The sequence below is a fragment of the Notamacropus eugenii genome, chromosome 4 (assembly GCF_028372415.1).
Source record: "Notamacropus eugenii isolate mMacEug1 chromosome 4, mMacEug1.pri_v2, whole genome shotgun sequence".
Classification (NCBI taxonomy): domain Eukaryota; kingdom Metazoa; phylum Chordata; class Mammalia; order Diprotodontia; family Macropodidae; genus Notamacropus; species Notamacropus eugenii.
The window spans coordinates 441,894,289-441,918,214 of NC_092875.1; the positions used below are offsets into that span (position 1 = coordinate 441,894,289).

Consider the following 23,926-nt stretch of genomic DNA (forward strand, 5'->3'; position numbering starts at 1 on the left):
TTCTTGTTTTCATATGGAAACATTGGCATACAAAACCATTCGAAAATGGATAAGGAACAATTTAGTGGGCTGGAATTTAAGAAGAGGAGAACTATTTCATGGATATAAAATTCCTATCCACCTTTTAAGGTCTATCTCAAATCCTGTTTCCTGTGTGAAAGCCTTGCTTATTATCCAAGTGCAAAGGATTATCCCAGCTTTCTTAATTCAAGTTATCTATACCATTTACTTGATAAGAAAGCAAGGAGTGTTAGATTGGGAATCAGGAGATAATGTGTTTAACTCCAGGTCCCAACATGTATTAATTGTTAGATTGTATATATGTGTGTATATGTGTGTATGTATAGACACATGCACACATTTAATCTGTGTTTTGATCCTTCAGATGACAATTGTGCCATGTTGTTGAACAGGCTGGGTCAGAACTACAATGTAAACAAACTTGATTGTTGTGAGGCAAAAGTATATGTTCTCAGGAGGAATTGTGACCCTCTTCTTGGATGTCATCACATTGGAGCAAAGCACTGTTTGCCTCATGCTTGTTACAGTTGTTAGGTGTGTGACTCCAGGCAAGTCACTTCACCTTGAAGAGTCTCAGTTTCCTTATCTGTAAAATGAGGATAATATATTTACTGTTAACCTTAGTGTTGTTTTGAGGAGAGTTCTTTGTAAACCGCAAAAGGTTCTAAAGTATATTATTTTTATTTACCATATTATAATGAGCAACACCATTTGAACTCTAGCATCATAGACCCTATTACGCCATATGAGTAAAGAGAGGGGACTTTAAAGAAAATGAAAAAGGGAAGAACAGGTAAACTAGACCAAACAGAACTATAGGAGGATTATCCTTGAGGCACATAATTATGAGAGCACTGAGGGGTTGGATTAGATGTCTAAAATGTCTTCCAACTCTAACTCTATGATCCTCTGTCTCGATCTTGATCACCATGACTACTTAACAGACCTCTCTATAGTGACACTCTCTCCTTTGGCCATTTTTTTCTAATTAATGCTGACACTGTCTCTTCTACTCTCAAGCTGTTCTCATATTGCCAGCTTCATCCTTAATGGTTCAAAGGTATGATCAGTAACTTTACTATTCAAAATCTTTTACTAGTTTAACTTGTTTAAAAAATATTTTGCTAACTATATTTCTATATTCTTGGTTTCCCTTGTAAGCCTATGTATTTTATTCTTTTAGAAATTATCCTGAGAAAAGGTCTACAGGCTTTAACAGACCCCTAAAGGGATCCCTGATACAAAAAGGATTAAGATTTCTTCCACTCCCCCACTCTTTTTTTTTTTTCTGAATGGAAGTAACTTCCTAGAGTCAAAATCTGGTTCCAAACTAGTTTTCCAGTGTAATTACATGGTGGTTCCCCATGCCAGACTCTACCTATTACTCCCTTTACCTCAGTGTATTGCAAACTTCCTGACCTTCAGGTACCCAGAATGCCCTTCCTCCATCTCCTCCATTCTGTCTTGCCTGACTCCATCATCTGTTCTCATATCCACTGTCCTTTGTCATTTTCAATCTGAATTAAACTTACTGATGATGTCATCTCCCCCCATTAGCCTGAGACAGAGACTCAGGCTCATTTATATTTATTTGGATTTCTTCTAGCACTTAACACAATGGACATAATCATGCTTAATACACATCTGTTGAACTGTACGTCTACTTCCTGTTTTGGTTTCTGTTCATTCTTCCAATTTAGGGGATTCTGATCAATAAATACTTACAGACTGATAAATGAAGACTGCAATGTACAGTTCATAAGGTTGCAAGGAAGTGTATGTAAAAGTGCTACATATTGTAATAGTGAGGATTATTGTCGTTCTGCCTCCCTCCCCCCAGATCCCAAGCCTGTCCTGGTTACTGCCAGGTGTCTCCCCACAGCTTCGCTGATTCTGTTAGCAGAGTTCTGGAGCTCGAAGCTCTGGATTGCTCCGGGGGTGGGGGTCCAGCCGGGGCCCTTCCCCACTTCAGACCGCAGCCATGCTCGGGGCAGGCGGGAGGGCAGCGGCGCCCTTTCCCGGTCTTCCCCCCTCTCTCTGGCTTCCACTTTCACTTTCAGTCCCCACTTGTAGAGGCCTGAGCGAAGCTGCAAAGGACGTGCGCGGGACAGCGGGCTCCGGCCCCCAGAAACTCAGGTACAAGCCCACCCAGGCTGTATTGGGATGGAGAGTGGGGGGTCAGGGGGGCCAAGGGGACCCTAAAGGAGGCTAGGGTCTCCCGGCCTGCACTTCCCCCTGGGCTGGGGAGGAAAGAGGTGTGAGTGCCGAGGCCTGGGGTCTGGATGTGCCCTGCGCACGGCCTGCAGCCCCAGGGGTGCACGGAGGCTCCGAGAGGGTCAGGAGTGGTGGGACCAGCCGGGCGGGCAGCGCACCGGGGCGCCTCCAGCAGCCGCCCCGCGCAGTCAGGGCGCAGCCCGGGATGGGCGCTTTCCGAGTCACAGCCGGGGTGGGGGGCAGAGCCGGTGGGTCCGGGGGCACGCAGGTGAGCCGGAAGGGCGGCCGCGCGGTGGTCAGAGGGGCAGCGCGGGCCGGTGCCAGCTCTGGCCTGGCCTCAGCCCTCCGGGTGGGAGCCATGCCCCGCCTGCCTGCGCGGATCCTCCGCCCTCCCCCAGCCCGGGCGCCTCCAGAAAGCGCTCGCTCGGAAAGTCCCCGGGCTGTCCCCACCGAGCCAGCCCCTTCCTCGCTGCCGCCTAGCACTCTGATTCGGGGTGCAGATTAAACCCCACGTACCCCTCCCCCCGATGGACTGCCCAGGCTGTGTGCTGGGGCTAGGAAGAGCCAGGTTTGTTGCAGCCGCGGGGCCTCCTGGGAATTGTAGTCTTCTGGTCCTTATTCAGCACTAAAGTTAAGGAGGGCTCCTTGTTGGCATGAGGACGTCTTCCTTTCCTCCCTCACCTGTGGCTCCTAGAGACTAGTGAGTTCGATTTTCCCATTTCTTCCAGTACTGCTTACCTTGGTTTTGTCCAGGTTTAAGGGCTTTGTTATTGTTTTCCAGCTGAGCTGGGGAATTGGGCAGGAGTCACTTTCTTTTCCCATCAAGAATAAATTAGAGATTGTCTTTCCAACATTTCTCTTCGTGTCCCAACTAGCCCCTCTGACTGGCAGCCCTCCTTTCTTAGTGATTTACACAGTTAATTTAAATTCCATAGCAAAAGCAGAAACAGCTCAACTTTTCCTTTCGTTTCGTTTTTGGCCCTGAGCGGTTCTCATTTTATATTTCCTGGGTGTTAAATTATATTGCTGGTGGTTCAGAGAAAAGGTGCAATAAATAACTAGATTTGCTCCAGACTAAAGAAAAATCTATTCAGTGAAAGAAAACAAAATAAGTTGTCTCAGGTGGGGGTATGCCGGTACGTGTTTAACAGCTCTTTGAGAAACAAAATGCAGGTCACACTTTTAAGTTTAATTTGTATTTTAAAATTTGACACAAAGTATTTAAAATTTTTACTTTTCTGTTTTCACATTATTTTATGTGGTCATTACTAAAAGTGTTGCATATCTCACAATCCAGTGGGTACAAAGTTACAAAGTGCCACAGTATTCATCAGTAACATCTTCAATACTACTATAACACTTTTGCAAAAGCTGACTCCTGCTCCTCCACCACCTTATTTTGCTGACCAAACCTTGAAGACAGATAGTGTACTCCCTTCAGTGTATTTTGCTGAAAAGATCAAGTGAAAATTTAGTAAAATGAAAAACATTGCCTTCTGGCAGCAAGCATGATGGACCTCTAATAAAAATGGTTTCCTCATTTTCCTTGTGCTTTCCAGTTGATAGGGAGAAAAAATTGTTATTTGAAAATTCATTGACCTTATAATCTACATGTATCAATGGACCACACAGAAAAATTTGTACTACTTGAAAAAGTCTATAAAATTGTATAACAGGCCCTTATCATTGTCTGTTACATATGCACAGATAGCTAAGACGATTGGAGTCCATCAAAGCACTTGAAGTTAAAGAACCTTAACATTTTCTTCATCTCTTAAATCTGGGACAAGAGTGGGCAACCTGAGGCCTTGAGGCCACATGTGGACTTCTAGGTCCTTGGGTGTGGTCTTCTGGTTGAGTCCAAGTTTTACAGAACAAATCCTTTTATTTAAGGGATTTGTTTTGTGAAGTTTGAGTTCAGTCAAAGGGAAGCACCCAAGGACCATGAAGGTCACATGTGGCCTTAGGACCCCAGGTTCCCCACCCCTACTCTAGGCAATCAAAAAAATAATAAATCAAGCCCTGATTTGTAGCATTCGCAAATTTCCAAGGTGAAATGCTCTCATTTCAAAGCTCACACTGAAAAATAACAATTGTCTATTGGGAACCAGTTTGAATGGACTCTAATGTACTCCTGGACTCTCACGTACTCCTGGACTCTCAGGCCAAAACAATGCAAAACAAATGCCTACAAAATAACACTGAGACACCTTTCCTTCTGAGAGCCTAGGGAAACGCAGAGACCTGTAAATAAGGGCAAGAGGAGACACTTATTCAGCCCTAAACAAGGTTTCAAAGAAGTTAGAGATGGATAGAACCTTAGAGATTGACCTGTCCAACACTCTCATTTAAAGATGAGAAAACTCAAGTCTGGAAGAGAAGGGACTTGAACTTGGCGGTGGAGACTTTGGGCCTTCATCATGACATGTCCCTCAATATCACAAAATTATTTAGGCCATGGAGATAAGCACTTTTTGACATTAAAACCATGCATTTATTAAAAGTTCCCTCCCCAGGGAACTTCATTCAAGAGACTATCTTTCTTGCCTTTAATTCTGACCTATTTCTGTACAAAGGTTGTTGGATCTTTGAGACTTGCTCTCCCTTTGCCTATGTTCATAGAAAAGCTTGATTAGGGATTAAAAAACTAATTCTGGTTAAACACATATTAGGTGGGGAAAAGGCCTCAAACTATTAATAATCTTTCTTTTTTTAATAACTCAATGAAAATTTAAAAAAATTTCTTTACAATTTTTAAAAAATTTTTTACAATGAACTGAGCAAACATGAACATTTGGTTATACAGAGAAAAGAAAAAAAGGATTATATGTGAAGTATGAACTTCTGTTATGTAGTTTTAAAAATAGATATCAAATTTTTATGAAATAACACAAATTCCCTGGTTTGCTGTGTCCCCTTCCATTTTTCTCTTTTTACTCCTGGGGTTCCAGGGGGCTCCAGCGTAGAGAGGAAGAAACTTTTGACTCCTTTTAAAAAGTTTCTTCTCTTCTTACTGAGCCATCAAAGGTATCTAGAATTTTTCCTGTTTTTGCAAGCAGCTATTACACAGATAGCCAGCTGCATTAGCAGTGCCCGAGCTGACTGGGAAAGATGTTTTGGGATGATAGCATGTCAACACCAAATATATTAGAAGCTTTCTCTAAAAAAAAAAAAAAAGAAAAATCATCAAGTATAGTTCAGATATCATAATTCAAAAAAAACATTTTTAAAGTGCTTGCTTAAGGTACTGAAAATACAAAGATAAAGATCAGGCATCCTGTGCTCTAAAAGAGCTTATGTTTTACTAGGGAATACGACTTTATATAGATAAATAATGAGGGCCCAGGGAAGGCTTCCTAGAAGAGGTGACAGTTCAGCTGAATTCTGCAAAAAAAAAAGTAGATATTTCAGGTACAGGATGGCTTGAATGAATGCATGGTAATAGAAGATAGAGTGCCCAGTTCAAAAACCATTTGGCCTGTGTATAGATGGCCACATTTCAGTAGTTTAGATGCAACTGAGGTTGTGATTATGGGTGACAACCCAGTTGACAGTCAGAAACTATTCCTATGCCTTCTTTGATTGTCTCCTTTCTGAGGAGTTGTGAATGATGTGGGAAGACATGTCCTAGGCTTTGGACTCTTCAGTGAGACACATTATGACAAAGCTACCTAGTAAAGCTACCAGGGATGCATCTGGAGCAGAGGCATCATGGTTTTGTGGAACACTGGAATTGAAGTAAGAAGACCTGAGTTCAAATCCTGTCTCTACTACCAGTAAACTGTAACACTTAACTTTTCTTTGCCTCAATCTCCTTATTTGTAAAATAAGGGGGTTGGACTTGATAAACTAGCTCTAAAGTGCCTTTTTGTATTAAATATGATACTACAAAACTAAATGGCTTCTAGAATGGACTTTCTAACCACCGTGAGGGGGCAGCTAGATGGTACAGTGGATAGATACCAGGCCTGAAATCAGGAAGAAGCATCCTCCTGAGTTCAAATCTGTCCTCAGACACTTAGTAGCTGTGTTACTCTGGGCAAGTCACCTAACCCTGTTTGCCTCAGTTTCCTTATCTGTAAAAATAAGGTGGAGAAGGAAATGGCAAACCTCTCTAGTATCTTTGCCAAGAGAACCCCAAATGGGGTCACAAAGAGTGAGACATGACTGAATGAACAAAAATCACCTTGAGTAATTCCTAGATTCTTAAGCTTAATTAGTTCATAACTGGAGAAATACAATTTAAACTCCTTGCGGGTGTCTTTAGTGTCGATTATCAAAACAAAATCCCATACCTCTTATTCCCTCATTTTGTATTATAAACTTACACTTGAGTCTTTCATTTTAAAAGAAAGGATCAATATTTATAGAACAGGAATGCTAAATAGTAATTGGGGTTAAAACTGAGCATGGTATATATTCTTTGCTATGAAAAGGAGGAATAAGGGAGTATTGGATGTGAGGAAATAAAAAAAAAGAGAAAAGAATCCAAATCTTATATGTTTGAATTAAGTTGGTCTCTTGGACTAAAAAGAACTGCATTTTTTCTAGTGGCAGGGCTGATTTACTGTGAATGAAATGGTCCTTTGAGATATTTCACTAGAATCTGCAGAACTTGGAGAGAAAATTATTAGCAATAAAATCATAATCCATTAGGAAGTATAGTCTGACAAGAATTATGAAATAATTTTTGTTAAATTAAATGTTCATTCTTAGAAATGAGCCAAGCCAAGAAGGTCAAAGTCTTTCTAATTAATCTAGGGAAGGTTGGACGAAAGCTTGAACAAGGTGTCAGGTAATAATCCTGGATCTATCCTGTTATTAATGCCTGAGTATTCGAACAGTGTGGTAAAGGCAATTAAAATTTTTGAAGTACTAAATTCACTCATTCAATTAATATTTATTTAATCCCTACAGAATCAATGAATCTTAAAGTAGGAAAACACCTAATAAGCAATCATTTGGCCATTTAAAAACACCCAGGGAGTAGGAACTCACTACTTCATGAGACCTCTTCTTTCATTTTTGGAAAGTTGAGCAGAAACTCAGAATTTTATAGCTGAAACAGATCTTATAAATCATCTAATACAAACCCCCCTGTTTTACAGATGGAGAAACCTAGAAAGCTAAGGTAATTTGGCTGTTACTGAATTAATGATATTTTTGAATCCATAGAAATTTTTCTTAGAATTAAAAAAGAGAATTGATGAAGTATTAGCCATTTAAATTCCCTTATTTGGCAGCCAAATGCCTCTCCCAATGCATGATTTTTGTGGTAAATCGGCATACAAGCTTATAAAGGAGAAGGGGAAGAGAGTCCCTATACATATCCAAATGAAATTTATTGAAAGATATTCTTTATAGCCATCTGAGACCTCAATGGGGCTGGAGACAGGAGATGCTGAAAATCTCCAAGAGTGTGCCTTGAGGTCGGTTGTGATGACAGTTCCAAGATTGAGCTCTCAGCTATTCCTCATTATATAGTGTCTTAACTCAGACATGTGGCAGTGAATTTTTTTTTTACTGATTTTTCTTAAAATTTCCAGGGCTCTAGGGCTGTGAGAGGTGAGAAAACAAGGTGTATTTGTTTTCTGTGTGCCAATTATTAAATTTTCAATGTGAACATTTATGCCTCGGAAATTGGCAAATGCTATTAGTCAGGGTTTGATTTGTTATATTGCTTTCTAGGTTTAAGAAACTGATAGAGAAATTATTTATAATAATGTAGATTAAATTTAAACGTTGGATAACTTTTTTTCAGAGAGCTGGTTGTGAAACATTTACTAGCACACTCCTGCCTCTGACACCATATTTACAGAACTAGGGGATATTTGAGCATTGTAGTTGTTTGAAAGGATGAAGGAAGGAGGCAAAAAAAGGAAAGAGAGGGAGAAAAAAAGGAAAGAGAGTCTGGTTAATTTTATAATCTATCCTCAAGGAGTTAAGTGCCTGTTTTCAGTGTCTGGAGACCCCATGGACTCACTTGTCTTCAGAGGCGACCACAGGAATCTCATAAGGAACTACATGGTTAAATAAAGAACAAAGTTGACAATGCAATTTTTTATTTAACTCAACTTCTCTGTGCCAGTCTCCAGGTTCCAAAGTATACTATAAATACAGTAAAAAGGCTAATGTTCATTCAGGGCCCTTTGTTCAGTATTTCCTATGTTGGGATGTATTACATTTAAGAGAAGGGCCAAAAAGTAATTACAACCTTTCACAATCACACATCTATTAAGTAGCAGATTTGTTGTGGTTCAGTTGTTTTTTCAGCTGTGTTTGAGTCTTCCTCTTCTTGACAGAGATACTAGGGGGGTTTGCCATTTCTTTCTCCAGCTCATTTTACAGATGAGGAAACTCAGGCATACAGGATGAAATGACTTGCCCAGGATCACAGTTAACAAGTGCCTGAGGCCAGATTTGAACTCATGAAGAGGAGTTTCCATCACTCTGGGCCCAGCACTGTATCCACTGCTCCACCTAGCTGTACTAAATAGAACCAGAGCTCAAATTTCAAATGATACTTGTGGTGTAGTGTATAGAGAAGTGGCCCTAGAGTCAGGAAGACTAGACGAAGGGTCACCTTCTAACTTACTATCTACATGGCTCTAAGTTAGTCATTTAATTATGATCTGCCTCAGTTTTGCAAACCTTAAAATGCTATAAAAATGCTAGATATAGTTATTATCCATCACTCTTACAAACTTTCAAATATTTCAAGGAATCCCAAACTTGGTGGGTGTTTGATGCAGATTGCAGCCTCTATATGTCTTAAGACGTCTTTATAGGTTGCCATGGCAAAATAAAAATTAATCAGATGGTGATGTCTGTTAGCTGAGCTGAACCTCAACAAAAGATACTCGGTCTCTTACAGGTGAGTACTCAACAGCCTAACCTTCCATAACTTGGCAGGATCTCTGATTTAGTAAATAATTTTAGTGGTTAGAAAATATTTTTGTTTATTTAGTCAAGATCTTTCTCTCTATTCTTTCCCACTACTGAGTCTGCTTTTTCTCTCTGTGCCAATAAGGAAAAGTAAAATCACTCACCTGCATATTGAAAGGCAGCGCTCTTGTTCAATCTTAGTCTTGTCAGTTCTGCCATCTGACCATTGTTTGACCTGGTTTCATTCCCTTACACGATCCTGGCCACCATCCTCTGGATCTTCCCCGGACTATCCTAATATTTGGCACTTAGAACTATACACAGTATTCCAGATGCAGCCTCAGGACAGAGGAGCTAGCAATCAGTCAATAAGCACTAATCAAGTGCCTACTACTTGTTGAGCACTGTACTAGTTACTGGGAATTCACACAGACAGCAGGAAGCAGTCCTTGTCTTCAAGGAACTTATGTTCTGCTGGGGGGAGATGATTTGTACATAAATAAGTATATAAAATATTTGCAAGATAAATTCAAGATGATTTTTAGGGTGGTAAGGGCACTAAGGAGATCAGGAAAGATTGATGCCACTTGGGCAGAGTTTTGAAGGAATCAGTAGATTCCAGGAGGTAGAGGTGAGGTAGGAACACTGTGTGTGAAGAACAGCCAGTGGACCAGAGGGTGCAGGAAGGGCTAATAATATAAGTCTGGAAAGATAAGCTGGGGCTAGGTTGTGAAGGACTTCAAATAAAAGATAAACAGAGGAGCTTATATTTGATCTTGGAGGCAATCATCACCTCTCTGGTTTGGAAAACTATTGTTTTAGTATTCTTAGACTCTAGCGCATTAGTCACTTAATTGACATTTATTAATAAATGTTTATTGAGTTTAGTTGAATTCTGAACACGGATTTTATCTTATTTTTTATTAATACAGTTTAACATCTTATTTGGTTGCCACTGATACTGTTGGCTAGGCTAATTTCTCGTTTGTGATTCAGAGAGAAAAGCTAAGGAAACCTTTGCTTTTGGGAAAGGAGATTTCAAAGGGTTCAGAGGAAAACCTTTAGAGCTCAAGGAAGAAAATGCTATAGGGAAAGTCAATCCAAGAGGGATGGGAGACATGTAATAATGAAATTTTGAAGGCATAGTAATGATAGTACCTTAAAATTCGCAAAGCGCTTTACATGTGTATCTTTTTTGAGCCTAATAACAGCTCTGTGAAGTTGGCGCTATTTTGATCCCTATAAGAAAACTGAGACTGAAAGAGTGACTTGGCCAAAGTCACAGAGCTAGTAATATCTGAGGCAGGAATCAAACTCAGGTCTTCCTGACTCAAAATCTAATAATATGATACCCACCATATTGACTTAGCTGAAACAATTCCAATGACACAAAATGAACAATTACAATTAAAAGGAAAAATGAGATTTGTCTGAAAAAACCTCATGTGGATGCACAGGGAAGTCATCCACTAACTCCCCTTTTTAAAAAAATGTACAGAAGGTGGACACAAAGCCAGGTAACAGGATGAATATAAGAACATGACCCAGCTGTGTAAAAAATGGTGTCAGGAAGTCTAAAAAATTAGAATGAGGTGAGTTTAGAGAGGGAAGCTCTTCCCCACTATGATAAAATACAGACTTCTTTGTTTGGCCTTTAATGCTCTTTATGACCTAGCTCTGACCTACTTTTTTCAAGCTTATAAATGACTTCAGTCACACATTCTAGTCCAGCTAAATTGCCCTTGGTAGCTGATCCTCAGCTGACATTCATCTCTTATCTCTGTACCTTTGCAGAAGCAGAACCCTATACTTGTAGCCCCCTTCCTCTCCCCTTCGCCTGTTAGCTCTCTCACTTCCCTCGAAGCAAGAGATCTCAAGTGGCATCTCCTATAGGAGGCCTTTCCTGAGATCCCTCAGCTGCCAATGCCTCCCCTCCTGAAATTACCTTCTATTACACGGTATCCGGTTTATACCTACTTATATGCTGGCATGCTATTTCTCCTCAATCAACACCAATTCATCAATAAACATTTATTAAGTGGCTACTATGTGCCAGGCACAGTGTTAAGCATTGGGGATACCAAAAGAGGCAAAAGGTAGTCCCTGCCCTCAAGGAGTTTATAGTCCATGGAGGAGACAACATTCCAACAAATATATACAAAGCTAGCTATAGATGGGATAAATAGGAAATAATTCAAACAGGTTGGGAATGGCCTCTAGGCAGAATTTAAGCTCTGTGAAGGCAAAGACTGTTACCTTACTGTCCTGCCTTGATGACGTGGAGAAATCAGCCAAATATCAAATAGCTGGGGATGGATAACAATGATACTACAAAACACATAGTGCTTTAATGTTTACAAAGCACTCACATATGTTAGCTCATTCAATCCTCACTCACAACCTTATGATGGATGATTGAAAGAATAAAATGAGTTTTCTTCTTGGTAGTTAGGCCACTTCCCATTTCACATTTGTGTAAGGTTTAAAGAGGCGCATCTCTTCTGTGACTGAACTAGGGCCGTAATCCACAGACTCTTTCATAGTTACCGTTCAATAGTAATAGCTTTTCTCCTCATGTTCAGCATCAGATCTGGCTATTCTGCTCCCCTTCTCCAAGGAAATTTGAGCAGAGAATTTTAACAAAATGCCTGCCTTTTAAACCCTCCTCATCAATCAGTCTTTACCAGGTCATGTTCCTACTTTGTGCAAAATGAGAATTGTGTGCAGTTGCAATGTGGACTGGGAGAGGGGAGTAAAACACAGCCATCCAGTGCTACGTTAATCGATTCTCTGCTGATAACAATAGCTGATGTTTATAAACTTAGTAAACTTTGAAGTTTACAAAGTCCTCTACCTACATTCTTATTTGAAAAACTCTAGAAGACAGGTCCTACCATTATCATGATCTCCAGGTTTTGTTTTGTTTTTTAATAGATGAGGAAACAGACTCAGAGAGATTCAATAATTTACCTGTGGTCACACAACCAGTAAATATCAGAGGTGGAATTCAAACCTAGGTCTTTGGAATTCCAAGTCCAAAACTAACACCAGTTTGTCTCACAAGGATGTACTGACAGTTCAATCAGCAATAGCTGACACTCTAAAAATAAGGGAGATGGTATATACTTATGAACCACTCCTTCTCCCCTTTGTTTGAGACTGTGGAAGGGAGGAAAGAAATATGGGAGGTAAAGATTTCCCTATTCCTTCCCCTAATCAAAGAAAAACCAGCTCACTAACATTTTTCTCAACAGATCACAGTTTACGGAAGAATCCTCATAAACAGTTAAAATTATTCTCAACTTAAATGATAATGTGATGTTGTGACTTTCTATTTTGACAAATCATCAATATCTTATTATTAATGATCATCAGAGAAATCAACATTATACCTTATCATTTATCATCAGTGACTGGTACTGATTAATCATTTTTAAAGGGGAGATATTTTATTATGTATTTTGTTTTTACATTACTTTACTTTACAAATATATCCTTCCTGCTCTCTCACCTAAAGAGCCAACCCTTGCAATAGAGATTTTAAAAAGAAAGAGGAAATAAGCAATTCTTGCCACAGTGGATAGAATGCTGGACCTGGAGTCAAGGGGACCTGAGTTCAAATTTGACTTCAAATACTTTGCTAAAGGCATGACCCCTGGCAAGTCATTTAACCTGTCTTGCTCAGTTTTCTCATCTGTAAAATGGTGATGATAATAGCACCTTGTTGTGAGCATAAAATGAGATATTTGTAAAGTGCTTTGCAAAACTTAAAGTGGTATATAAATGCTCGCTGTTATCATTTTAACTAGCCATGTCTGACAGTATTCTTATATGCAATATCCCACAGCCATAATTCCTCACCTGTTCAGAGAGGAGAAAAGAGGTATATTTTTTCAACCCCCTCCAGAGCCAAACTTGGTCAGTCATATTTTTAAATTCATTTTGATTATGCTATTATACTCCTTGTATATATTATTTTCCTGGTTCTGCTTTTTACATCAGTTCTCATCAACCTTCCCCTGCTTCCATTTTTGTCTTTGTAACTCTAATGCCTAATATGAAGGGGGTGATGTGGTGTAGGGGAATGTGTATAAGGCGCACTTCAGGTTTAATTTGCCTTATTAACATTTTCTTCAGCACTTTCTTAGGTCGAGACAATCAACAAAAACAGTAAATCTAGCTCTGACTTGTAGTGCTTGTAAATTTCCTTTGTGTTAGGTGCTCACACTGACCATTTAATAGTTTTTCTGGCCTGTTTGAGCTGACTCCAACACACCCCTGTACACATGTACTACTTGACCACATAGTAATAGTAGCTGCTTAGTAAATGCTTGTTGGTCATTTACGAATCCTCTGTCTATAGCTGAAGAAGCTGTCTTACTGATCTTATTCTAATCTATTTTTGGTAAGGCATTTTATATTCATATCACACATCCATTTAGAGCTTCTTGTGATATGTGGTCTAAGAGGTTGCTTATTTTAATCATTAAAGTCAAGGGATTACTTTTTTAGTAGGTGTTATAGAGTGATCATTACTAATAGAAAACCTTTCTTCCTGGTTAAAGTAAAAGATACATGAAGACAATTTGATTTTTTCTGAGGGATAACTGGTACTTGTGGAGGAAAGTGAGAATTACCTATTGATCCTTAAGGGGCAGAGGAGGGAAAAGCTATCTTTAATTGTGTTTTCTTTATTATTTACAAGTCTGTGCTTTCGTTTGCTTTAAAGGGTCTGCGCCAATAGGCGATTTTAGCAGCAAGAGCAAGATGTCTTTTTTGTCACTTTCGCTGCCACTTAAGATGCCAGCTGCATCATCTCTTTGTCCTTCACTGTTGACTGTCTTGATCATGTTGGCTTGTATGGGGTGCCAGAGCATGGAAACAAAGTCTCCAACAGCTACTAATGGAGCTCCATTTCCTTGGAATAAGATGCGGCTTCCCGACTACGTCCTTCCAGTTCATTATAACCTTATGATCCACGCCAATCTCACAACTTTGACATTCTCGGGAGTCACAGAGGTGGAAATCTCCGTCCATCAGCCCACCAGTTTCATCATTCTGCACAGCCATCACCTGCAGATCACCCAGGCAACCCTCCGAGGAAAAAGCCAAGATAACGGGACGGAGCAGCCGCTGACGGTTCTGGAGCATCCACCCAGCCAGCAAATTGCACTGGTAGCGGATCAGCCCCTTCAGATGGGACGTCAGTACATAGTTGCCATTGAATATGCTGCCCTGCTTTCTGATAGTTTCCGTGGATTTTATAAAAGTTCTTATAGAACTCAGAAAGGAGAAGTGAGGTAATGTTTTCCCCTAAAATACACAAATAAAAAGGCTTAATGTGTTGATCCCAAATTTTTTTTTAAAAATTCAATAAGATTTTCCTTTAAGTTACCTTTTCTTTGTTTTCACTGTTATTCTTTATTCACAGAGTTGCCAATGGGGCATGAGAGAGTGGGGAAGCAGAAGGGGTGGAGGTATATATTACTTTGAATTATAACCATAAATTTACCTTTTCATTTTACTTGGTTTAATTATAGGATACTAGCATCCACACAGTTTGAGCCAACGTCAGCTCGGATGGCCTTTCCCTGCTTTGATGAACCAGCCTTTAAAGCTAGTTTCTCAGTCAAGATTCGAAGAGAGCCACGACACTTAGCTATCTCCAACATGCCATTAGTAAGCATGTGTTCCTTTTTTTTTTCACTCTTAGAATAAAAACGAGAGATGGACATAGCCTTGTGGTCCTTCAGTAAGAGTTCATATTCAATCTATGTTTTTATTCTTGTCTATTTAAAAAAATTCTCACCAGGTTCTCTTTTATATCTATCAAATTGGCATCTTTGTATCTAGAATCCCTCTTGAAGTAAAAGATATCTTAGTTTTCTTCCTGAAAATTGCTTTGTGATTTATGGGGCAGTCTGGATGAGTGTCTGTATCATTTCAAGTCACTGAGAATAAAATGCCTTAGAAAATTTTATATGATTTTAAAAGGTGATTATTTTCTAAATTATTTATTAAAAAAATCAATATAATATTTTAAAAAATTTAAATAAAAAAATTAAGTTTCAAAATAATTTATTCTAAAAATGGAGCTCTTTTGCTAGGTGAGAGTTTATATATTTTCTACAGATATATTTTGTGATAAACTGAGTGTTATAGAAACAGAAATAGATGACTGAAGATAATGTTATTAGCTCCATGTGATGTTGATATAGTGTGAAAATGAGTAACAACATAGTTTTTCCTGAAAAAAGGACTATTTAAATATGTTTAATCAAAAATCAAAATAAATAGGACTAGTGTTTCTTGTAATTTTGTAGTAGTAGAGACATTAGCCAACCAATTAAAGGGACCTTGAGATTCCTTCAGTCTGTAACCAGCTTTGTGTCAGTCTGATGAAGCCTATGGACCCCTTCTCAAAATATGTTTTTAAATGCATAAAATAAAATACATAAGATTATAAAGGAAACCAATTATGTTGAAATACAGCTACCAAGATAATTTTAAAATTTCATAACACTCTGACTAGTCCAACCTTTTCTTTTGACAGATAAAAAAATTGAGTTTCAGAATAGTTTAAGTGACTTGCCTAAGGTTATATCTCTCATGTCTTAATTCAAATCAATAAAAATTCTAAAAAGGACAGGACCACATTCAAAGCTCTACAAGAGTTCTCTAGGGAAGTCTCACTCAGGCATCATTTTCTCACTAATCCTTAGTCCTTAGACAATACATGTAAACACACATGTAGTTAACTAGAATTTTCCTTATGAAATGCTAAAATGCATCTACTGTTGGAATGATAAACGTATGTGGAAGTCATTCCAATGAGGAGATGGTAGTCAATGGAAATTAGTTTTAATCAGTGTTTTCCTAACACTTAGTGCTGGTACTACCTGAACTCATTGACTTCATTCTAGTACAATACATACCTCATGAGAGCAGGGATTATCTCCTTTTATCTCTGTTTCCCCAGCTTTCTAGATCAGCACCTTGCACATGGATGTCACTTAAATTTAAATTAAGTTGAGCAAGAGAATGAGATTCTTGATGAGGAGAGGAAGGAAAGATAGTTTAAGAGTTTTTCAGAGGCTGGTTTGGGTAAAGTGGAGTATCATGAGGGAAATGGGAGATTAGAGAATATGGATACCAACATGTGATAGAAAAGCATAGGTACCAAAGACAAGCCACCAATTACAAAATTTTTGTCTGGGACCAACCTCAGATGCTTACCTTTGACCTTAGACCATATGGGCTATTTTCAAAGGGGCCTCACTGAGCTTAAGGAACCTCATTGGCTGGGGCAAGAGAGGGTAGTTGAATTGGTTGAATCTTCTGTCTGTTTAGGTTTAGGAGGAATGACTAGTAACAAAAAGAACAGCCACACTTCCTGATCGGTTCTGTTTAAGAAACTCCCCCCTGGTCTCCATCCTTCATCTTTGTCAGTGAGCTAGTTCCATGTGGAAAAGGACAAGAACTTGTGAGAGACTTGTGGGAATAGGATTAGGGAGAGATTTGCTTTAGCTTTCTATCTAGAACTAGGGAGAGTAGGATGTGATATTTGTGAACTTTCTCACAAGCTGTTTCTATGAGCAAGTAAACCACATTTTAGCAAAATCATGGGGCTAGCTCAGTTTGCTTTGGTTCTTCTACTTGTCTCTCCTAGATTTTTTACATTTGCTTCAACTATTTGGCTACTTAGAAATGAATGGTTCTGTGTGGCTGTCTGTTTGCATATGTGTATCCTACCCTTAATATTTAAGGTATTTTCATAGATGTTGGAAAAGAAAATGAAAGAAATTATAAGAAATATAAATGCCACATAATATTGATTAGACAATCAAGAAATATTTATTAAATGTCTTCTATAGGCTTGGCCCTTAGCTAGGTATTATGGACACAGAGACAAAAGCAAACTCAATCCCTACCCTCAAAGAGCTTATATCCTATCAAATTTTTAATGTACCATTTAAAATTGTTCTTTTATGTTTATTGTGATGCTTTGAAATATGTCATGATTGATGGTGTCCTGATTCTAGGTGAAATCTGTGAACATTGCTGAAGGACTAGTGGAGGACCACTTTGATGTCACTGTGAAGATGAGCACTTACCTTGTTGCTTTTATCATTTCGGATTTTGAGTCTGTCAGCAAGATGACCAAAAGTGGAGTCAAGGTAAATCTATGGCTGTCAAAAACCTCTCCTTTTGATACAGCATTCTGAGTTTGCTATAGTAAGTACTCAGTAAATAGTGTTAACAGACCTAGCTGAGGACTGCAAGGCCAGCCTGGAAGTAAATCTTCAGAGTCCTTCCCAAGTGGTATATTACTGAAGACTGGGCACCAAAACCAACCCTAATTTAGAGCTAATTCTCCATTTAATTGTTCTTTGTCTGTGCTAACTGTTGTTGCCATAATGAAAATTCCAGAGGCACCCTCTGTCATAAACCTATTGATTCTTCCTGTTGACCTTCTCTTTTTTTCTCGAATCCAACTAATTGAAATGGATTCTCTTTTTTTCTTCTGCAGCCTTTGGACCACAGATTTTCCCCTTTCTTTTTTCCTGTTCAATATCCTTCTATTAATAAACCATTTTAAGTGAATTTTTTTGTTGTTGTTGCAGTGTGAATAATCTTGGACTATGTATAGATTAAACAAATTTTAGGCTCATGTAGTTATATAGGTTTGTTACTTTAACACATTCATTTAGTTTCTTCTCTTAATTTTCATTTTTTATTCCTAGGCCTGTCCTCTTAGTCTCTCCTTCCTCCCATGCTGAAATAGAGCTTTCCAACAGTATCTCAGGGTTCAGTTGTAAGCTATTCTCCTGAAGCTTTGATTTACTAAAATCCCCCCAAGTTTCTCATTTTCTGGCTTTATATGATCTTTTCTTTCATTCACGTTTTTATTTTTTACCTCCAGACCATAATTACCCTAACTTGTTTCTCCCATTAATAGATATGTGCAAAAAGTGATAATTTTGTTTCTATTTTCCCATGTTTATTCCTTCAGTTTCTTTTCTTGTTTTATGATTTCAGGTAGGATTTCTAGCACTATATATAGAATAGTAATGGTGATAATGGACATCATTGCTTTATCCCTGATTTTATTGGGAAGGATTTTAGTCTATCCCCATTATAGATAATGCTGACTCTTGGTTTTTAAATAGTTAGTACTTATAATATTAAGGAAAGATCTGTTTATTCTTATGCTTTCTAGTCTTTTAAAACAGGAATGAGTGTTGTATCTTATCAAAAGCCTTTTCTGTGTCTGTTGAAATGATCATATAATTTTGATTCTTCCTGTTATTAATATGGTCAATTATGTTTATAGTTAATCTAATATTGAACCGGGCCTCTATTCATAGTATGATAAACCTGGTCATAGTGCATAATTTTTGTGACATGTTGCTGCAGTCACCTTGATAATGTTGTATTTAAAATTTTTATATCACTTTTTGTCATATTTGGTCTTAATGTAGTTCAGCTGAGATTTGGGATTTCAAAGTATAGTACAAGTACCCTAATACAGAACACAGAAAGAGAAAGGTAATCCAGCCAGATATGTTCAGAGGAGATACAATCAGAAGGGGAGTGAGGGAGAATGGATACAGATCAAGTCCCTCAGAGATCCCTGGTGAAAAAGGGGCACTCTAACTGGTAAAGCCCAGTGGATTTCTGTAAGGTTCTTAATTGAATCAAGCAGGGTCAGTCATTGTAGGAGTGGGTATGAGTGGATGGTGGTGATAGTGGTAGGGAATAGGGAACCTAGACCTGGTGTGCATGTAGGTTAAAGTTGAGAACTAGTGTTGATTCATGCCGGGGGGGGGGGGGGGGGGGGGGGGAGGGTAGGGGTGGGTAGTTGGGAACGGATTTTTGGGGAATTGGTGACTAGTTGATAATCAGACTCCCAGTTGACTGGAACTACTGGCCTTATTTTGGCAGAGTGACTCTGGGGATTAGGGATGGGGAGGCTTTTAAAGCTCTTAAATATTTAAATTTTATTTAATTTAAAAATTTAAATTAAAGATTTAATTTAAAATAAAATAAAACAATTTAAAAATTTTAAATATTTACATTTTGTTAGTTCTAAGCATTTATTCCCAGTTAAGAACTTCATATGTAATGAAGTTCCCATCTTGACTTCATTGGTAGAATTTCCTCTCTAACTCAGTCACACTCTTCCATCCATTAACCAATACGGATTTATAAAATGCCTCCTTTGTGCTAGGTATTGTATTGCATTAGGTGCTGAAGATAAAACTAAGGGTAAAATAATCTCTACTCTCAAGAAACTGACCTCCAGATTATATAATTTGCTTTGTGCCCCATCTTTGCCTTTCTGTCAGCTAACCACTATCCACTGCTGACTATTATTTGCATGTTTGTTATTTAAACATTATTGTTAAGTGTGTCACCTGAAATCATAATTACATTTGTTAGTTACCTTATAGTTACCTTATATATTTGTCATTTCGAAGTCATTTTAATTCCACAAGCATTTATTAAACTCCGACTGTGTTCACAGTACTGTGCTTGCTCGATGCTGGGTATACTGGCAGAAGGAGAAAGAATGAAACTTCAAGGAGCTCACATTCTATTAGGGGTGGGGGAGCAAGAAATATTTATGGAAATAAGTGACTCTACTATTGTTTGAGGAGAGAGTGGACTCTGACGGTTAGGGGCATGAGGAAAAGCTTTTGGTAGGAAGTAGCACCTGAAATGAGCTTTGAAGGAAACTCAACATTCTAAGAGGTAGAGACTGTGAATGTGTCCTGGCATGGGGACCAGCCTGGGCAAAGGTAAAAGAGGAGCAAGAGAATGCCCCATTCCAGGAACAGCGACTTAGTATGCAAGGTAGAGTCATGTGAAATGTCTGTCCAAATAGACTGAAGCCCCACTGTGAAGGGCTTTAAATACCCAAACGAGGAGTTTATATTCTTACTTTACAGGTGACAGGGAACCATGAAATCTCCTTGAGCAGTGGAATGACATGATCAGGTGCTTTCAGAGAGGAAGTGATGAAGCCCTGACTCTAACCATATGCAGTAAAATAATGCCTATATCTGTGGTTTGCACTTATCTGTTCCTTTGTTTGAAAAGCAAAACAAAATCAAGAAAAAAGAACACAAGTACCACTATATATTTCTGGGTGTTCAGCTGGATAAGAAAGAAACAGTCACTAATTAGATTATGCCTAGGATCTGTATGATTTACTCTGCACTTCTTAAAAAGGAGCAATTATATGTCAATCAATCAATTAACATTTATTAAGGAGCTACCATGTGACAGGCACTGTGCTAAATGCGTAGAATACAAAAAGGGACAAAAGGTAGTCCTTGTCCTCAAGTTGCTTACAATGGAACGGGGGAGACTATGTGCAAACAAATATATACAGAACAACTGATAGTCACATCATTCTGTCATCCAGTACTTTTGTAAGGGACTTGGGCTCCTTTATTCAGGAGATGTGTACAAATCTAACTTTTCATAAGTTACCGTTTTTATCATCTAAAAAATTGACAAGGATTTTTTTTATTACTGCTGATGCCAGCCACTTACTTACTCACTGGCCTTTTGAATATTGGATGAGCACTGATATCTCTGGATAGATTGTGCTAATCTTCCTAGTTGCAATTGGAAGTGGCTGAATTGTTTGATATACTCAAATGCCTTTTTCTCCAGGTTTCTGTGTATGCTGTACCAGAGAAGATAAACCAGACAGGCTATGCCCTGGATGCTGCAGTGACCCTTCTGGAGTTCTATGAGGATTATTTCAATATTCCATATCCTTTACCCAAACAAGGTACAACTTTGAATCGGAGGGATTACAAAAGATAGCGTAAGAATGCACCCCAAAGCCCCAGAGGTAGACCTAACTACATAATTGTTGGCTCATCCACTATTCCAAAGAATGAAAGAATCTGGTGTGTGCACGACATTCTGTACATCTCCACACTCTTGCTCTTAGCACAAAATTCATGTTTTCATGAAAAGCACATATCTATGCAGTCCCTGAGACTCAGAATTAGGAGGCATCTTAAAGATGAATCAAACTATTAGACTTTGGCTAGTTTATTTTTTTCCCTGATGAAGTTTGTGAAAGTATATTTCACTCATATTAGAGAATATGTATCTTCTTTCCTATATGATGTCTTAAAACTATTTGGTGCAGTGCCTACATGAAAAATGAAGTGGCATCTTAAGACAATGATAAAAATAATTTAGCCCCAAACTGTTCACTATGTAAGGGGTTACTTCCACTTAGAAGTGTACAGGACAGAAAGATGAAGTTCTGTCATTCACTAGGCATAACCTTGGAGGACAAGTAGTTGAATTAGATAAAAAAGAGTTGGATTAGGTAAGGCGTTTTTAACTGTGTGTGTGTGTGTGTGTGTGTGTGTGTGTGTGTGTGTGTGTGTGTGTGTGTGATGGACCCTTTGGCAATCTGGTGAAATCTATGGATCCTTTCTTTTTTTTCCAACTTTAATGATATTTCCTTCCAATTACATGTAAAAACAATTTTTAAGAATTTAAAAATTTAAGAATTAAAAAATTCTTTTTGAGTTCCAAATTCTCTCCCTCTGCTCTCACCACCATGGTAAGCAATTTGTTCTACATGTGTAATAGGTTATACATGAGCAGTCATGCAAAGAATATTTCCATATTAGTCTGGATGCCTTCTGAGAATACCATTTTTAAGTGAATAAAGTAAAATACATTTACAAAGGATTATAAACGAAGCTAATTATATTGAAATAAAACTTTCAATATCCTTTAAAAACAAGTTCACAAACCCCAGGTTAAGAGGTTAGATGGTCCATGAGGTCCTTTGTCTGTTTTGCTTTATTTTAGCTCTAAGCACCAAAGTTAGTGGGCTTTGTGACACTAGTTAGCTTGTGACAGAGGAAAGCAAAGTGTTATGTTAAACTATTATCTTTAGATCTTGCTGCCATCCCTGACTTTGAATCTGGTGCCATGGAAAACTGGGGATTGACAACATACAGAGAATCATCACTATTCTATGACCCTGAAATATCCTCTGCTTCCAGTAAACTTGGGATCACCATGATAATAGCCCACGAGTTGGCCCACCAGGTAATTAATGTGTCTTCGAGCATACAAGAGAGTAAAGGGTGTTCCAAATCATCACCTGGCAGATTTAGCAGCACTTTTGTAACATTTTCATTTAGGTCTTTTTAAAAAAATAATTTCTTCCTTGAAAGTGAAATGATCACCTCTGAAGGCAGCATGGTGCAATGGAAAGAGTATTGAAGTTGGAGTCACCAGACCAGACTTCAAATCTAAGTTCTGTCACTAAATACTTTGGCTAAGATACTGATCTCACTTTGCTCATCTATAAAATGAGGACACGGATCAGATGTCCCTTCTCACTATTGATCCTTAGGACAACATTTTTTCTTCCAAGCGCTATTATGCCATGTACTTTTAAAGGATACTTCTTCTGTTTTTGATAAATGATGTATAAAAATCACTCTTGAGCTAGCTTTTTGTTGTTCACTTTATTTCAGTCATGTCTAATTCTTTGGGGTTTTCTTGGCAAAGATATTGGAATAGTTTGCCATTTCCTTTTCCAGCTTATTTTATGGATGAGAAAATTGAGGCAAATAGGTTAAATGACTTGCCCAGGGTTTTGCAGCTAACCTTTTTCTTGAGGTCGAATTTGAACTCAGGAAAATTAATCTTCCTGATTCTAGGGCTGGCCCTCTATTCTCCATGTCACCTAGCTGCCCATTAAGCTAGCTACATTATGTTTGAATTAATACAGAGATATGAAGAACTCTAAAAATTGACTTCCTGCTATAAAGTTTATTATCTATATGACTTTATATATGTGTGTATCTATTTGTCCATCTGCTTGTAATATGAGTAATGCACATTATTTTTCAGTGGTTTGGGAATCTTGTCACCATGGAATGGTGGAATGATCTTTGGCTAAATGAAGGATTTGCAAAGTTTATGGAGTTTGTTTCTGTCAGTGTGACCCACCCAGATTTGAAAGTTGTAAGTAACATTATTTTAAAAATTGCTTTCTCCATTTTCAGTTGAATTTTGGAAAGATTCCTATAGATGCTTTAGTGATCATCTTCTCTAAGAAGCCTTAAAGAGAGTATATTTTTCCACTGGTGAATCTATTGTGTGGACTGAGATTTGTATGTGCTTTAAAAATATATGCCAAAAAGACTGACTCCATCCATGAATTTGTCATTGTCATGAGAGTGTCTTTTTGTCTTTTAGAATGTCTAATAATTAAAGACAATGAATGACTATCTATCTACCACATTTTTTCTTCACATGTCATGTTAGTTGCCTATCACAGAAGCTTCATTTGTACACCATCTTCATCCCAGTAGGGACCACATTCTAAATCAAATGGTTTTTTGTTGCTGTTGTTGTTGTTGTTGTTGTAGGGTGCAGATTCCATTTTATGTGTCTCTTCAGGCTAAGATTCTTTGTAATCACTGCATAGATGTAATGTTTTATTTGCTTTGAAATAATATTAACTAACATACTAAACTATTAAATTAAATTATATAAATATTAAATTATATTAAATAAGTGAAATAAATTAAAACCTAAATTAATTAAAATTAGAATGTGGTCCCTACTGTGGGTGGAGATGCTTTTTTGTATTAAGAAATGTATTGCCAGCCTCTTGACACTTACTAGCTGTGTGACCTTGGGTAAGTCTCCCCTCAAAAAGAAAATAGATTATAGAACTAATCCTTTTGTTTTAACTCAAGAGCTTTTTTGTTTTCTATTATCCATTAACTACTGTGCACAA

General features: G+C 38.1%; 1 protein-coding gene across 1 annotated transcript in view; it reads left to right on the forward strand.

The window, feature by feature from the left end:
- The first annotated feature begins 1,872 nt into the window (after nt 1-1,872).
- Nucleotides 1,873-23,926, forward strand: part of ERAP1 (endoplasmic reticulum aminopeptidase 1) — a 41,415-nt gene continuing 19,361 nt past the window's right edge. The window contains exons 1-7 of the mRNA XM_072606054.1: nt 1,873-2,157; nt 13,850-14,420; nt 14,661-14,799; nt 17,163-17,297; nt 20,806-20,926; nt 22,064-22,218; nt 23,032-23,145. Of these exons, the coding sequence (XP_072462155.1) occupies nt 13,888-14,420; nt 14,661-14,799; nt 17,163-17,297; nt 20,806-20,926; nt 22,064-22,218; nt 23,032-23,145 (1,197 nt within the window). The 5' untranslated portion in view covers nt 1,873-2,157; nt 13,850-13,887. The remainder of the gene's footprint in view (nt 2,158-13,849; nt 14,421-14,660; nt 14,800-17,162; nt 17,298-20,805; nt 20,927-22,063; nt 22,219-23,031; nt 23,146-23,926) is intronic.